This window comes from Pezoporus flaviventris, unplaced genomic scaffold (genome assembly GCF_033815535.1).
Source record: "Pezoporus flaviventris isolate CSIRO_AGI_PZ_B2104156 unplaced genomic scaffold, CSIRO_AGI_Pfla_v1 ptg000031l, whole genome shotgun sequence".
NCBI lineage: Eukaryota > Metazoa > Chordata > Aves > Psittaciformes > Psittacidae > Pezoporus > Pezoporus flaviventris.
This window is the reverse complement of record NW_026892579.1, coordinates 57,481,713-57,496,969: the sequence shown is the minus strand read 5'-3', so window position 1 is coordinate 57,496,969 and position 15,257 is coordinate 57,481,713. Positions and strand designations below refer to the sequence as shown.

Sequence of the window (15,257 nt, the reverse complement as noted above, 5' to 3'; positions counted from 1 at the left end):
AGGGAATCTCACCCCGCCCACTCGCCCTTCGCCTCGCCTCGTTCTGCTCCCCCTCCAACATGCACTCGCGCATGCGTACTGGCCACCTCCCCGGTGAGGAAGCGCACGAGTGGCGACAATGGAGGACGGGCGGAGTTTGGTCTCGCGTATTCGTGAGGGGGACTGTGCTGTCTTGAAGCGGGACGATGTCTTCAAAGCGGTACCCGTGCTGCGGCGGAGGTGAGGGGTGTTCGGTGCTGCTTGTTGTCTCCCTCTTGGCCGAGGTTCGCGTGTTCCCCTCCCCCTCACCTTCGAGGCGGCTCCAGTGGTCGCCTGCCTGAGGGAAGGGGGGTCCCTGTGCGGCTGTTGTGACCCGCAGGCCCTTGCTATGCAGTGAGGAATAACGGCCTCACCAGGACGAGGTGACAGGCAGCGTGAAAGGTGTCAGTGCTGCCTCAGTTCCTGTGAGGAAAGACAGTCCCGAAAATCACCTGGCTGCGTTTCTTATATAAGTTTGGAAGTTATTTAATCTGTTCTTGTGTTTTCGTTGTTAAACGGGTGCCGATTGTAAGAGGAGGAAAGGTGCAGCAGTCTGAGAAGCATGTCTCCATCATATTTCTCTCACTGGGGCATATAATATCTGCAAGATGCAACATTGCCTTCTTAAATAGGGATTGGCTTCAGTGTTCTCATCGGTGTTAGACTGTAGGAAGATGCTAGGTGTCAGGTCTGTATAGTTACTGGCTTGGAGAGGATGATATGAAAGGTTTCCTGTTTCTTTTTCCTAGGCCAACTGGCATAGCAAGAAGCACCTGCACTTCAGCAGGAAATACTGTAATCAGTGGACACAGCCTGGGCTCTTCCCGTTGCAGCAATTTTATAGACCAATGTGTAGAAGTCAGTGTTGGCTAATGTGGCCAGACATCTGATTCAGTAGCATGGAGCTTTAAAGGTACTATGCTTGAATGAGACTGGTTTAAAAATGACATAGCTCAGACCTAGGGATTTGGGAATACTGGTTATTGACAGTCTTAATGTTCACCAGTAGAATCTGACACCAGAATCAGGTAGTTACTCTGTTAGCCTGCAGAGCTCTGCCAAGGTCTGCGCATTGGGTCCCTCTTCACTTTTTGTTTAAAACCCTTATCGTAAAATAAAGAATAAAAAAGTCAGAGAGTAAATATTTCCATTGAAATGACGAAGGAAATTAAATTACTTTTGCATTGATTTTTCCCTTTTTATAATCTGATGTGGGTCAGGACAGTCAAATAACACATGACAATAGCTGTGGTTGGATGTTCTGTTTTGAATGGTCATCAAAATAAAATTTGAGCACATGCATGCAATTTTTTATATGTCTAAATTCTTTTCAGTAATTTCAAGTTTTTATGAACTTTTATTAGTCTTTTAAGGTCTGGTTGGCAGGGATTAATAGACTCTGTGAGCAAGTATGTTAATTTTGTATGAAAAGAATTTGGTAATATCTGACAGAACTTTCTTCTTGTACTTTATTTAGGTTCTGGATTGTACTTGGAGATTTAAATAATATATGCAAAGAATATGCATGAATTGCATTCTTCAGTCAGTAGAAAACTGGAAATAACAAAGAACACAACCTTTTTGCTTAGCTTCAGAATTAGTAATGAGTCTAATCAGCAAAATAAGAGCTCTTAATGATAAATTTTGATTCAGATGTGAGAGTGGCATATACACTGGTACCTGTTTCATTTGACAAGATTGGTTATTTCCCTGGTCAGCAAGAAAACCTTTGTAGGTCAGGCTGAAAGTTAAAGGCTTTGTGGATCTTGTTTTGTGTGAAGGAGGAAGAGTGCAATCAAAATTGCTCCTTTAGTGCAATCAAAATGGAAGTGATAATAAATTTTTGTATTAAACATTTCTGCTGTCTTCATAGTCTTTTGGCAAATGTTATTTCAAAGGAGCTCTGTAAAATACAGGCTTATCCTCATCAAGGGGAATGGCTTTAAACTGAAAAAGGGTAGATTTAGGTTAGATATTAGGAGGAAATTCTTACTATGAGGGTGGTGAGACACTGGCACAGGTTGCTCAGAGAAGCTGTGGCTGCCCCATCCCTGGCAGTGTTCAGGGCCAGACTGGATAGGACTTGGAGCAACCTGGTCTAGTGGAAGGTGTCCCTGCCCATGGCAGGGGGTTGGAACTGAATGAGCTTTAAAGGTCCCTTCCAGCCCAAACCGTTCTGTGTCCTTTTTGCACTATTCTGCATGACCCAGCCTAGATTTAATATGCTTCAGATTTATTTCATTCCTCCCCTTGTTCTGATGTTCTCTGTCACAAATGGTACTCTGTAATTCAAGTGGTATAGACTTGTTTTAGCTGTCATTATAGAATTTTTTGAACTGGGAAAAAAAAAATCTTCTTACTGTATGCTCAACTGAAGTTCTTTGTTCTTTCCTGACCAGTTTCAGTTAAATGTGGTTTTGTGGTTAATTTCACTTTTTATGCTTGTCCTCCTGGTTTTCTTCAAGGATATAGATAAAAATGGCATGTGTGAAGCTGTAATTTAGTTTCAACTGTTGTGGGTTTCAGACATGGTAAAAAATAATGCTTTTAATATCATCAACTTTTTTATTATTTCAGAAAAATTATTTTTGAGAAGCAGTGGTTCTACCTAGATAACGCCATTGGTCACGTTTATGGAACTACATTCGAAGTAACCAGTGGTGGAAACCTCCAGCCAAAGCAAGAGACAGAAGAGACTAACAAAGGTATTGCAAAGGATTGCCTGATATTTGAAAAAAAAAAAAAAAAAAAAAGAATTCCAGTTAATTTGTTTCTTTGATGATACCAAAGGTGATAGAAAAGCTTTGTATTAATCATTGGTTAACTCAACGTTACTTAACATTTTTTCTGTCATAAAAGTGCATGGTTTTGTCTTGATCTGTTGTTTCACTAGTCTCATAACAAATAAGCTTTTTAATATGGGATAATATTTGGCCCTTACTTTGGGTGAATATATATACATTAAGATGTGTTCTACATATTACATTTCATTGATTGCTTAGGCAATACTTTGCAAGGCCATGAAGCATGTGGGTTTAATCCTGAGAAGTCTGCTTTCTGTGAAACTAAAATCATGTTTTTCCAACTTAAAGATATTTAGAGGGAGATTTTACAAATCTGTATCCTTTTCCTTTAGAAACAAAAGAAGCAGGTACAGATAATCGTAACATAGTTGACGATGGAAAGTCTCAAAAACTGACTCATGATGACATAAAGGCTTTGAAGGACAAGGGTATTAAAGGACAGGTAAAAATAAGGTTTTGGTGTCATTTCTGTGCTACCTTGATGGTTATATTTTAGCTTATGAAATAGGCTATTCTTTTTATCAGTGCATAGACTTCAGTGCTTTTTCTTTGTTCTGCTGCTCAATTCATTGATTTCCCTAAAGATCTGGTTTTACAAAAATGCAAAGGCTATTTTGAGAGAAAACTTCATGTAAGGTTAGCAGTTCTGTCAGTAGTAAATTATGAATTTATATGGCATCAGAAGTCATAACAAGACAAAAATATTAAAACCTTTAAAGAAAGACGGTTCACATAATCACCTTTCAGTTTTGTTTGTTCATAAGGTTAAAATCAGTGGTTCTATATTACAGACCTATTAATTATGCAATAATTAATCAAAGGTGTAGGAAAAGATTATAGATGAATACCAAAGTGGTAACAAAGAACACTGTGTAACCTATATACTATCAGTGTGCCTCTAGGCAGTACCTACCAAACATGTGATGCCAAAACACGTGTTTTATCTGCATCTCAAAAGCGAAGAATATTCTTAAGAGATTTGTTCTGTTACAAAAGGGTTTGAGTTTTACCCTTGCAGTTTGTCAAAAAGAAGTGAGGCCATATTAAATGTTAATAAAACACTGCAGCCAGTTCTGTTGCACACATCAGGCAAAATTCTCTGTTGTCTTTGGTTTACCCTTTCAAATAAAAATAAGAAATTGCTCATGCTTACATCAAGTTCATCTCCTTTTTGCATCTTGCTGTTTGCTGCTGCTCTTCAGAGCAGCTGTTCTGCTTTTGCCTGCTTAATAATGGATGGCTCCAAGGAGTTTAAATTGGTATTTCTTCTGTTTCCATGGTTGTGCTGCTAGTTGTGTTACCTCCTTGAGAGGAATGTACTAATCAGTCTGATAGCTTTGATGTTTTTCATTCAATCTCATTATGAGAAGATCACTCTGGCCTTTCTGTATGTCCTCAGCATGCCTGTGCCATATACCTACCATACTTTTATTGTAGATTATTAAAATATCCTACTTTGTTAACTCTGGTTTCTGAACTGTAGCTGAATATTCATTTTAGACTCTGTTATATGTTGGGTGCTGGACAGGGATCCTTCATCTCAGGGACTGTAGTGATAGGACAAGTGGTAATGGGTTTAAACTTAAACAGGGGAAGTTCAGGTTAGGTATAAGGAAGAAATTCCTTACTGTGAGGCGCTGGAACAGGTTGTCCAAAGAAGCAGTAAATGCCCCAACCCTGGCAGTGCTTAAGGCCAGGTTGGATAGAGCTTTGGGCAATGTGGTAGAGTATGAGGCATCCCTGCCCGTGGCAGGGGCGTTGGAGCTAGATGATCTTAAGGTCCTTTCCAACCCAAACCATTCTATGATTCTATGATATGAACACTGACAGATATTATTCTCCCATAAATGACTGAAAAATCTGAACTCATGTTTGTGAATGGCATGCCTTTGTGATGCAGGCTCATTTTAGAGATGATTGTTACTTGAAATAAAGCAACCTCAGTGTTAATGGGGCCCATCACTTCCCAAATCCTTCCCAGGTGCTGAGGGATAGTTATTAGGATGAAGACATGAAGTGACATGTACTCCCAGGGCATTATGTAGTGCTGTCAGGGCATTGTGTAGTGCTACAGCTTCCTTTTGGCTGTTGCTTGCTCTAGAGAAATATTCCTCAGTTTCCTCACTGTAAATTTAACAAAAAACCCCAACAAAACAACACAGGTATTACATTTAACTTTTTCTGAGAATAAGGCAAAAAAGAAAAGTTGTCTCATGACATTAATACTACCTTTTAAATGTTTGAAGGACTTTTAAGAACTAATGGCTTGAAAAGCAGCAATAGCAAGTGAAAAGAATGTGCACCGCTGCATTTTGGAGCAGGTTCTTAACGTGCAGTAGGAGATGCGATGTCCACATTGAAAAGAATCCTTTTTGTCATTCTTCCCCCTGCCAATTCCTGTGGGGCCAGGTTATACTATTGTTCTTGATTAATAGAAACTTACAATTTTAGCAGTTAAACTACTTTGATCACAACAACCAAAACAGCACTCTGCAGCCTTTGTTCTTGTATTGCAGACAGGGAGACAAATCCATTTTTTTTTTTTGTTGGAGGACTTAATGATCCCTCCAGCTGTAACCCAAAAATAAGAGGAAGAGTTTGATTTGGCAAAGAGAGGAGGTGAGAACAAGGAGACCAGGAAACAAAAACTGGAATTCTGAGAAAACCTGGGAGATAGACATGGAAGAAGTGGGGGAGTACTGTAGGAAATAGCAAATGCTGAGTTTGACATTGTGCAAGGAGTTGGTACAGGAGTCCAGCACAATTTGTGATGCAGACAAAGTGATATAAGGAAAATGTCTGCAAAGTAGTCAGACTATAGGGGAAGAACTAGGACAACATGGAATAAAAAGATACCCTCAAAGATAGAGATGCTGAAGTCAGACAAAGAGACCCAAAGAGGGAGTTGGATTAAAGTAAATGTTACATATGACATCAGGTTCCTTATTTTGTTTTGTTGTTGTAAAGTATTTTGTCTGTATATATTGACACAAGACTTGGGGTACTGTTGTGCAGTCCAGTTATTATGGGGAATGTTAGACTAACAGTGTATGTCAGTTGTTCTGTAATACCTGACAATAAACATAACTGACTCATTCAAAATACAGGATAATAAAAAGTAGCGAATCACTTGGAGAAAGCAGGGTAGTCTCATTCACATTCAACATGGTTTAGGAATATTTAGGTACTGAGGCTTCACAGTAAGTGTTATAGTAATGACTTGCTGATGCCAAAAGGAACAATCATGGTTTTAATTCATTTTGGGCCAGTATGAGTCTGACCTCTCTCATGAGTTAGTTCTGGCACCTACCAGACTCCTTCCCCACAAAACGCCCTATTACCAGGATAGACATTTTCAATTGCACATTTTCATGCTGGCATTATGTAGCTACAGAACACCAAGAGACAAAAGTAGACGATTAAATTACTGCACTTATCATGTTGAGTAGTAGGAATTTACTTCACAGTTAATGTCAGTAGAAATGAATGTTATACATGTCTCTACTAGAAGAAGATATTTTCAGTGTTTGTTTAAAAAATACTCTATATAAAATGAACGAGAAATACTAGCTATAATAAAAAGAAATTGTCTCTTCCAAGGAAATAGTTCAACAGTTAATAGAGAACAGTACAACGTTCAGAGACAAAACAGAATTTGCTCAAGATAAATACATAAAGAAGAAGAAGAAAAAGTAAGTGAATTTCAAGGTGTAGAAAATATTTAGCAGTTCTCTAATTTGCAGATCTTAGAATAAGACTTGCTGTGTGTTTCTTACAGATATGAGGCACTTATTACAATTGTGAAACCATCCACTCGCATTCTTTCAACTATGTATTATGCAAGGGAACCTGGAAAAATTAAGTAAGTTTTTATTTTGTTTCTTTTTTCAAATTATGACAAATCATAATTTATAAAAAAAATATAAATTCTGTTATTTTTTTTTTAAGAAATTATAACAAAGATATTTTAATATTCTTTCAAAATACCTGTATTATTCTGGAGTATATAATATTCACATATCTTTTTCCCTATTAATGGAAAGAAAATTAAAAATGGGATATAGAAAATGAATCAATATGCTGTTGCAGCAAAGATGAAGACTTTTGCATCTAGACTAAGCTTCACTATTTCCCTACCACCACCATCTTGCTAATTATCTATGGAGGCAGAGGCTCTCCACATGTTCAGAGCTATTTCTGATCTGGTTTTGGTCAGTGGCATATCACCTCTTGTTTTCTAGCTCGGTAATCAAAATAACAAGCCACCTACCAGAAGCATGAATTTTTGTTTTTAATGTGTTAGGGATTCAAAACCTTCTTCAGTCAGAAGTCTTTCTAGAATTTAAAAAAATGTGGTTAACATTAGGGATGGGGGGTGACAACAACAGAGATCTAGCAGTGTTTGATTTTCACTTACCTAAATTAAATGGCTCACTGTTACAGACATTGTTTGAAGTGGACTTGTTGTTTTTAAAGTAGTAAGAGTAGATCTAAAATGCTGAGACTTAAAACCCCCAAATTTATGTTAGTTAAGGTTCCCCAAATCTTTTTCCTTCTCCTTCCCCCATCTCCATCAGTTAGCTTTATTTATCTACTAAGATTAGTTATCCTTTCCTTGGCCATCACTGAGTCTCTTTAGTGCATGTCCTGTGGCCAGTAGAGTTTGGTTTTGGTCCTGGATTGCAGGTGGTGCTTGTTGCTGCAGGACAGATAAACATCACAAAGGACACGTCACTGGATTAGGAAATACATCCAGATACCATTTGTTCTTTACAAAACTGACAGAGAAAACAAAGTTTAAAGAATATTTTGTCTCACTGACATAGCAGATGTCCACTTTAGTATGTGCACCCTACTTCACATCCTACTTTTGCCATTCCCTGCTAATTCCTTGTTGGCTGTGATTCTAGTGCTCTTTTATTAACAGATGGTTAATTATAAGTGCCCACATGGTGACTCTGAAGACCACTGATGCTGTTCCTGAAAATCTTTCTGTAATCCATCCTTTTTTGACAGGCTCCTGAGCTAATACACAGTATTTCTAACTCTTAAGAAAACTAATTTGATATTGCTGAACCCCTCTGTCTTCCAGCCACCTGCGGTATGACACCCTGGCTCAGATGTTAACTTTAGGAAACATCCGTGCTGGCAACAAGATGATTGTAATGGAAACATGTGCAGGCCTTGTGCTGGGTGCAGTGATGGAGCGAATGGGAGGTGAGGAACGTGGTAGCTTAAGTAATGTATGGACTGAGGGCTTACTTGAAACTTAAGAAACGCATATGTATGTGGTACGTCTAAAAGGCAGTACTTCAAAATGCATTCTCAGTTTTTAAAATGACTTTCAGTGTCTCCACTGTTCAAAGAGATACTTGGTTTTCCATAAGAGACAGTTGTATTTTTCATGTTTCAGTTTGATTTATTTTACACCATTTAAAAAAAGAATAGGAAATCTAAAGTTGCTATCACTCTGTGTAGGTCTGTTTTAGTTTCTGTCTTAGCATAATGATATTGTGCACAGAAAAGGCTGTAAGGAGCTTGTATGCTGCTTGTTCCCAGGCACTTTTGATGTCCAGGAAGGTCAGTGGCAGAAAACAGGAATAGTAACACTGGAATTCAGATAGCCCACAGCACTGGAAATGTCATCTTTCCTCTTGTTCACTGCACCAGAGGTTTAATGTATGCAAAATGTGCATTTTAAAAACTAAGTCAAACATCCTAGAATATGCTCAAGAAAATGTCATATATGACTTTTATGTTTCAAACTTGGTTAATTTAGTTTCATTACAAATCAGTCAAAGACACTAGAGAGAGGTCACAGTTATATTCCAGAAGCCTAGAAAGGTAGGAAGTGCTATCTAATGTTGTGCACCCAGATGTGCTGACTGTTGGCTGAGGAGCTCACTGGCAGCTGTACTGTAATTTGGTTTCTGTTTCAGCAACTTTTGGCCATATGGGTACTTTCTGAAGTACATTAAATAAGATGCCATTTCAGTCTAACTATTGAAAAGCTCTTTTTAGTATGTTTAAACATCTGACATCTCTTCCTTTAGCATCTGGATGTCAAAGAAATTCTTTGCCTATTAATACTGTTTAAACTAGCCTTTATTTTTTTTCTCAAAACCACTCCATAGTTACAAATAACGAATACTATATCAAATGTCTTTTAATTCTTAATTAAATCAGCTTTTCTAACAATTTGTCACTACTTACATGTTCTGTGCTCATCCTAAACACATGCAGAATCTTTGAGTTACCTTGTCCTTTTGACTTTTAGTAACTTGTTCTTCCAATAAAGTTCTTCTACCTTGAGGCATGTTTCAGCATCTTTAACCTAATGAAGGTTAGATTAAACCCAGGCAATTTACTTACCTATTTCTAAATGAACATTTTAGCATTTTAGAAATTTTAAGCAATTTAAGAAATTCTGGCTTTCCAATGTGTTTTTGATTCTCTTGCTCTTGTAGGCTATGGATCCATTATTCAAATGTATCCAGGAGGGGGACCTGTTAGAGCTGCTACCAGTTGTTTTGGATTTCCAAAAGTCTTTTTTGATAACCTTCATGAATTCCCTCTCAGCAAAGTGGATAGTCTGCTCTCTGGGACATTTTCTACAGAGAGTCTGCCTTCAGAACCCGAAGATAATGCGCTAGCAGAAGAAGAAAACAATGGATTGATTGATGAGAAGCAGACTTCCCTACAGGAAACAGAAGAGGAATCTACTACGGAAGCAGCTATGGAGATCAGCCAAACAGAAGAGCAAGAAACAATGGACATTAATGCTGAAGATATAGAACAGAAAGAGAACAAAGAAAAAGAAAATAAGGAAAATGTAAGAATATTTACCGTGGCTACTGAAGTTTTACAATGTCTGTGTACTTTTACAATGCCATCTGAATCAGACATGCTGAAATACAGCCTAATCAGGTGTCAAAATGGAACTCTGGAAGTTGTCTTTTGCCTTACATTAAGCCATCTAAGATGAAAAAAATACATAGTTACCAGTTAAAGTGCAAACTTACTTGTTTTGTTGTTCAAAGGTTCGGGAAAAGCAAAGAAAACAGTGGGAGAGAAGGAAAAAGCTGTTAGAAACCGCTGCTTTGTTGAGAGAGAAGAATGCTGATGGGTGAGTTTGTAGTCAGAAACATGTTTGAAAACACACCTACAGGAAATAATTTCCTTTGAAACAAATCAAAGCTTTGCTTTAAAAATACCCCAATTTATTTCTTTATATTTAAAGCAAGCAGTCAACCCACATGTGTCTCAGGTCTAATTTGGTTCTTACCTGGTTGAGGTTTTTTTCTGTTATTTAAATAGGTTGAAGTTTCATGATCTAACAGTAAACATTTAAAAGAAATAAATCTCTTCCATCCAAAGAGAAACAGAATCCAGGAGGAATTTCATACAAAATGATTGCCAATTAAAATAGTTCCAAGATTCTAATTGGCAAAGTAGAACCTGAGGGTTTAAGTTTATTGAATTGGATCCAAGTTTGTTGGTTTGGGGTTGATTGGTTGTTCTTAGAAACTCATTTATTTCTTACACAGGAGAAAACACATAACTTCATTTTACTGCTTTAGCCAGAATCGATTGTTCCCAAGGAACAATTTAAAATAAAGATTTAGTATCAGAAGTTTAAAATGAATATAATAAATATATTCCTAAAAATAAATGTGGGAATATATAAAAATATTAAACATGTATTACCATAGTAGCGTAAGAGCATTTGGTGGTTTTAACTTGTGACTTGTTCATGATGTTCATAGCAAATGCTGAAGTGATTTGAGTTAATCAAGTAAAGTTGATTTAATTAATAACATTCATTTTCCCATCTTATAATATTGGCTCACTGGGAATAAAGCAGTTCTGCTTGGGTAAATTTTAATACACATTTACTGGTTATGTTTAAATGTGTGTAACTTTGTATTATGATGAAATATTTTAACTTGTGCTCATTCATATCTAGCATATTTAAGTGGTAGAATTACTATAAAAAGGCAGAGACAGGGCATTCTGTGTTCCCCAAAGCAATCATATGGTACAGGAGGTTTGTAAAAAGTCCTGCACATCTGTTTGGCAGCAGGAGCACCACTAGCCATTGCAGTGGGTGACCATGATCCTGGTTTAAACCACAACATCATTAAGCTGCCTAAATAGCCCTAGGGTTTTACACTAGCTGGTGTTACCACTGTCTCCTGCAGTCATCATTATAATTAATGTCTGTGTGTGGTCTGGCAAAGTGGAAATTAATATATGATTTGATACTTCCTATGATGTAAAATAGTATTTTTGGTTGTTGATTAAGTTTGAATTTAAGGAAGTCTATTTAGTATTTGTCTCTTGTTCAGTTGTTTGCAATCACTTGTGTACTATTTGTGCCCTTTGTAACGCATGAAAGCTGTAACAAATTACCTACTTGAAGGGAGGAGTGATTTCTTGCTTTAGGAAGTCTTCAGCATGATGAGGGGAAGAGAAGTTTATGGCTGCCTGAAGGCATTGTCACAGATGGCTCAGTCAGGATCACCTTTCTTTAGTCATCTGCCTTTTATAGATCACCATTTGTTTAGATCAAGAACTGCAGGAAACATACTGCTAAGCCAGGAAAAATTGGCCTGGAATAAAGAAATGCTTCAAACTAATGACCTGGTGCATGAGTAGAAGCAGGCAGGGAAGTTAGGGGTTTGTTTCGCAAGAGAAACAGGGAAAGGATAGGTAAAAAAAGCTGGAGGTGGGAAGAAAGCTTAGGATTTATTGTCAGAGTAAAGAAGAACTGGGCATGAGGTAAAGACTGGCACCAGCTTTAGGAGAATTCATTCTGAGGTCCTGGCTTTAACATTATGTACTACTTAATGTAGAAGATAAAAATTTTATTTAAATTGTATCTTCAGTGCTGTTATGTGCTAAAACATTGCTTGTACTACACTGATCTGTTCAATTCCATTTTTATGAGAGTTGAAGTCTGTCATAGGTCTTTGGGGGGGAAAGGAAGACATTAGGGATTTGGTATTCTTTTAAAGAAGACTTCTTTAAGATAGACTATTTTTCTGATACTACAGAAGTGGAAATCTGTTCACGGACACTTCATGTGTTCAGAATTAGACCTTATCCTCCTCTCTGCCCTTCTGTGTCCTTCCTCTCTCCTCATCCTCCCCTCTCACCCATTACATTAATTTTGTGGCTGGCCAGACCACCTGCTGACGACAATATGTGCTGCCATATGAGGGAACAGAATTAGATTTTTCACAGTCTCTCTCATCTCTCACCTTCTTGATGTCTGGCAGAGCTCCTGGGAGCATCAGTGCAGCATTCCAAGCGTCCTGAGACTCAGTTTGGAGTATTTCTCTTTATGATCTGCTTGGTTAATTACTGAGCACAAACGTTTTGAAGTTTGGATTTGAAATAAATGGCTCGCAAGGCCACAATGGGCAGAAAACCAAAATGGAAACCACTGGAAGAATTGTCTCACCTCTTTGTTGCGTTCAGAAAATTGAACATCCATTTATACCTCCCTTTTGATAGGAAGTTTAGCAGTGTCTCCAGTGCATGCTCCCCTGGAGAACAAATGTAAATTGATGAGTCTTCTCGTAGAGTATCTGTATACTGGAGGAGTAGTTTCATTAGCCAAATCTTTCTGCATCAGAACAAGTTACTGATTTACTCAACCAAATCTAGTTTAGCAGTGATTTTCTTGATTAAAACTTTACATTAGTCTGTAGAGAATCTTAACTATCTGATGTACTATGTTACTGAAATGTGAGAATGGAGAATAAAATATGAAACCTTTAAAGGAAAACCTGAGTTGGCAAGGATGTAATTTCTTCTTAAAAGATTTTTAGTCATATCCATTAAGGGATTGTTTTATAGAATAACTTTTACATAAAACTGTATTTAACAAAGATGATCCAGTCTATAAAGAATCACAACTGAGGTTCCATTCTAAGTGACAATTATCAGTCACAAAATGTAAACTCTATTTGGAGGGTAGGCTTAGAGCAGAGAAAGCAGCATGCAAATTCTTGGGTCGGAAGAATTAGTGTGGAGCTCAGCACAGCTGAACTGAGTGCTCCTGTGGTGCCTTTAATATACTGCACTTTAGGAAGTGTTTTATCCTCTTAATTATGCAAGTAGGAAATCGTGATCTGTTCTTGTATTTGGGGAGTTGTTGGAGCCATGAAAACATGTTGATGAGCAACATTTAAGCTATAATTGATTGCTGTACTAAGTAGGAGAAAATGACACTTGATAAATAGGTTTCAGAAGCCGAGGACTAATGTGCATGAAATTTCTTTTGCAGCTTAATTGTAGCCAGCAAGTTTCATCCCACTCCTTTACTGCTTGCTTTACTGGAATTTGTTGCTCCTTCAAGGCCTTTTGTTGTCTACTGCCAGTATAAAGAGGTAAACCATGTTTGTTACTTTAGCTGTTACAGCTAAGTAAAGTTTGGGACTGTTCTGCTCTATAACCTACTATTTGTTTTCTCTTTAAGCCATTATTAGAATGTTACACAAAGCTGAGGGAAAGAGGCGGTGTTATTAACCTAAAGCTGTCTGAAACCTGGCTACGGAACTACCAGGTAAGGAGTACAGTGAGTAGCTGTAAGAGGGTAAAATGCCTCCACAATGAGAAATACCAGTTCCTCTAACTTTGTTTGAATTAGGTGTTTGTACATGTGGAGTAGTACCCTCTCAAAAATGAAAAAGCAGAAGCATGTCTGATTTCTGAGCAGCTCACCACCTCTGGAGAGGTTCTTTTATCTTCCTGACTTTCTCCTTGCCTATAGGCTTCTGGAGTCCATGAGGAATTACTATTTGGGGGTTGACTTAATTCAAGGGTAGCCGCGATTACTGACTATTGATCAGGCAACCAGACTGGGAGCAATGAGGAAACTCATAGATGAAGATGTCCACACAAGTTAGGCTTGGCGAGGGTGACTGTGTGCAGGTGCAGGTAGGAACAACACACTACAGTGTCCTGGACACAGGTAAATGAGCGTAGACCTGTGATGGCAGTCACAGCAATGAGGAAGCTTAACTGAAGAGAAAGCATTTACAGAAAAGTGTAGCTGAAAGTGGTGGTTCATTGCCATGCCTTACCTGAGGAGTAGCTACATAAAGATGATGGTGACAGAACTGGAAATTACTGTACTACTCAATGCTGTTAGACTAGCTGTGGCTTCCTGCAGAGTACACCAGTTCTGGACACATTACTGGGACTTGCATGGACCCCAAACCTTGGCTTTACAGTTTTGCTGGAACGGCAATAAGTAGTAATCAGCAAAGCCATAATCTCATGTATTTCTATGGTTCCTGGTATCAAATACTTGGCCCTTTAAAGACAAAATACATTTTCCAAAGGGCTGTTGTTGTGCTGGCTGGAAAAAAAAAGACATCTTGCACTGTAAGTTTAAAATACACAATTTGATGTACACCTACAGAGTGAGTTCTTACAGATGCTTGTTTTCTTGTTTATTTTGGGTTTTGTGTTTTTAAAGGTCTTACCAGATCGAAGCCATCCAAAACTGACAATGAGCGGAGGTGGAGGGTACCTTCTGTCTGGTATAACTGTTGTCTTGGATAAGGGTAAATCTGATTCCAGTAACTTAGAAGCACTGAAGATGGAAGAGCCGTCATCTAAAAGATGCAAAGTTCAAGACCTCCATTGTTAACATTTGAAGAATTGATTTTGTTTTTTAGATCTCAGGAGTCTTAACTGTTAGTAAAATAACAAATACACATTCTGTGCTCTTGACAGCACAGGAATTGTACCTGCCATACATCTGTCAGCAAAAAGCAGCAGAACTGCCTGGTAGGGAGGACTAGCTCACTTTTTACCAGCATACACGATCAGAATGAGAAGAAAAACCCCTTGGAAGCAAACATCACAGTGACTTCAAAAGAGAAGTTCAAGAGAAGCTCAAGTATCAGTGAAAGCATTCTGTTTGTTTGGTGCCAAAAGCGGACATGATGAAGTAGTTTTTAAAAGGTTGAATTCCAAATCAACACATGGACCTTTGGTTTCCATGTTCCCAGAACAGGATCAAGATGACACATTGTAGGTAGTGATCTGCTCCCCCTTGGGACACAGAGCCTGAACGTGTTTGGCAATTTAAGGCAGTGGAATCAACAGCAAAAATCAGTTTTCTTTCCGAAGGAACAGTAAAAAGAGAATACTAATTACAGAACTTTACAGCATAACACCATTTTCCTAAATGAGTACAGAAGAGAGTGCATGTTCAGAAATTAAAATATCAGATATTTAAACAGCTTGTTTCTGTTAGCATTGCCTGTCATTTTCCTGGGAGTTGTGATATGGTTTTACACCGCTATGTGTGTGTATATGTATTTATTCTCCTGGCTTATCTTTCATGTGTAGCCTCTTTTTAATTATTTTTTTTCACTTTGTCATTTCAGTTAAACCACAGGATGCTTTTCCTAA

General features: G+C 38.0%; 1 protein-coding gene across 4 annotated transcripts; it reads left to right on the top strand.

Annotated features, from left to right (window-relative positions):
• The first annotated feature begins 57 nt into the window (after nt 1-57).
• TRMT6 (tRNA methyltransferase 6 non-catalytic subunit) lies at nt 58-15,257 on the top strand. Of its 4 annotated transcripts, none has more exons than XM_061461370.1 (11): nt 58-219; nt 2,596-2,723; nt 3,155-3,264; nt 6,423-6,514; nt 6,601-6,684; nt 7,915-8,039; nt 9,290-9,654; nt 9,863-9,948; nt 13,117-13,219; nt 13,309-13,395; nt 14,314-15,257. In XM_061461370.1, the coding sequence occupies exons 1-11, from the start codon at nt 119-121 to the stop codon at nt 14,485-14,487; spliced, it is 1,455 nt and encodes a 484-aa protein (XP_061317354.1). In that variant the 5' UTR covers nt 58-118; the 3' UTR covers nt 14,488-15,257. The 4 variants fall into 4 exon arrangements, with proteins under 4 accessions (XP_061317354.1, XP_061317355.1, XP_061317356.1 ...); XM_061461371.1 differs by lacking the exon at nt 3,155-3,264 and adding an exon at nt 768-931 and having other exon boundaries at nt 84-219; XM_061461372.1 differs by lacking the exons at nt 3,155-3,264; nt 6,423-6,514 and adding an exon at nt 768-931 and having other exon boundaries at nt 84-219.

Bases quoted from the DNA above. Each gene is read 5' to 3' on its own strand.
- TRMT6 (XM_061461370.1), top strand. From the start codon at position 119: ATGGAGGACGGGCGGAGTTTGGTCTCGCGTATTCGTGAGGGGGACTGT. The intron at 3,265-6,422 runs GTAAAAATAAGG...GTCTCTTCCAAG, and splicing joins ACAAGGGTATTAAAGGACAG to GAAATAGTTCAACAGTTAAT. The intron at 6,685-7,914 runs GTAAGTTTTTAT...TCTGTCTTCCAG, and splicing joins AGGGAACCTGGAAAAATTAA to CCACCTGCGGTATGACACCC.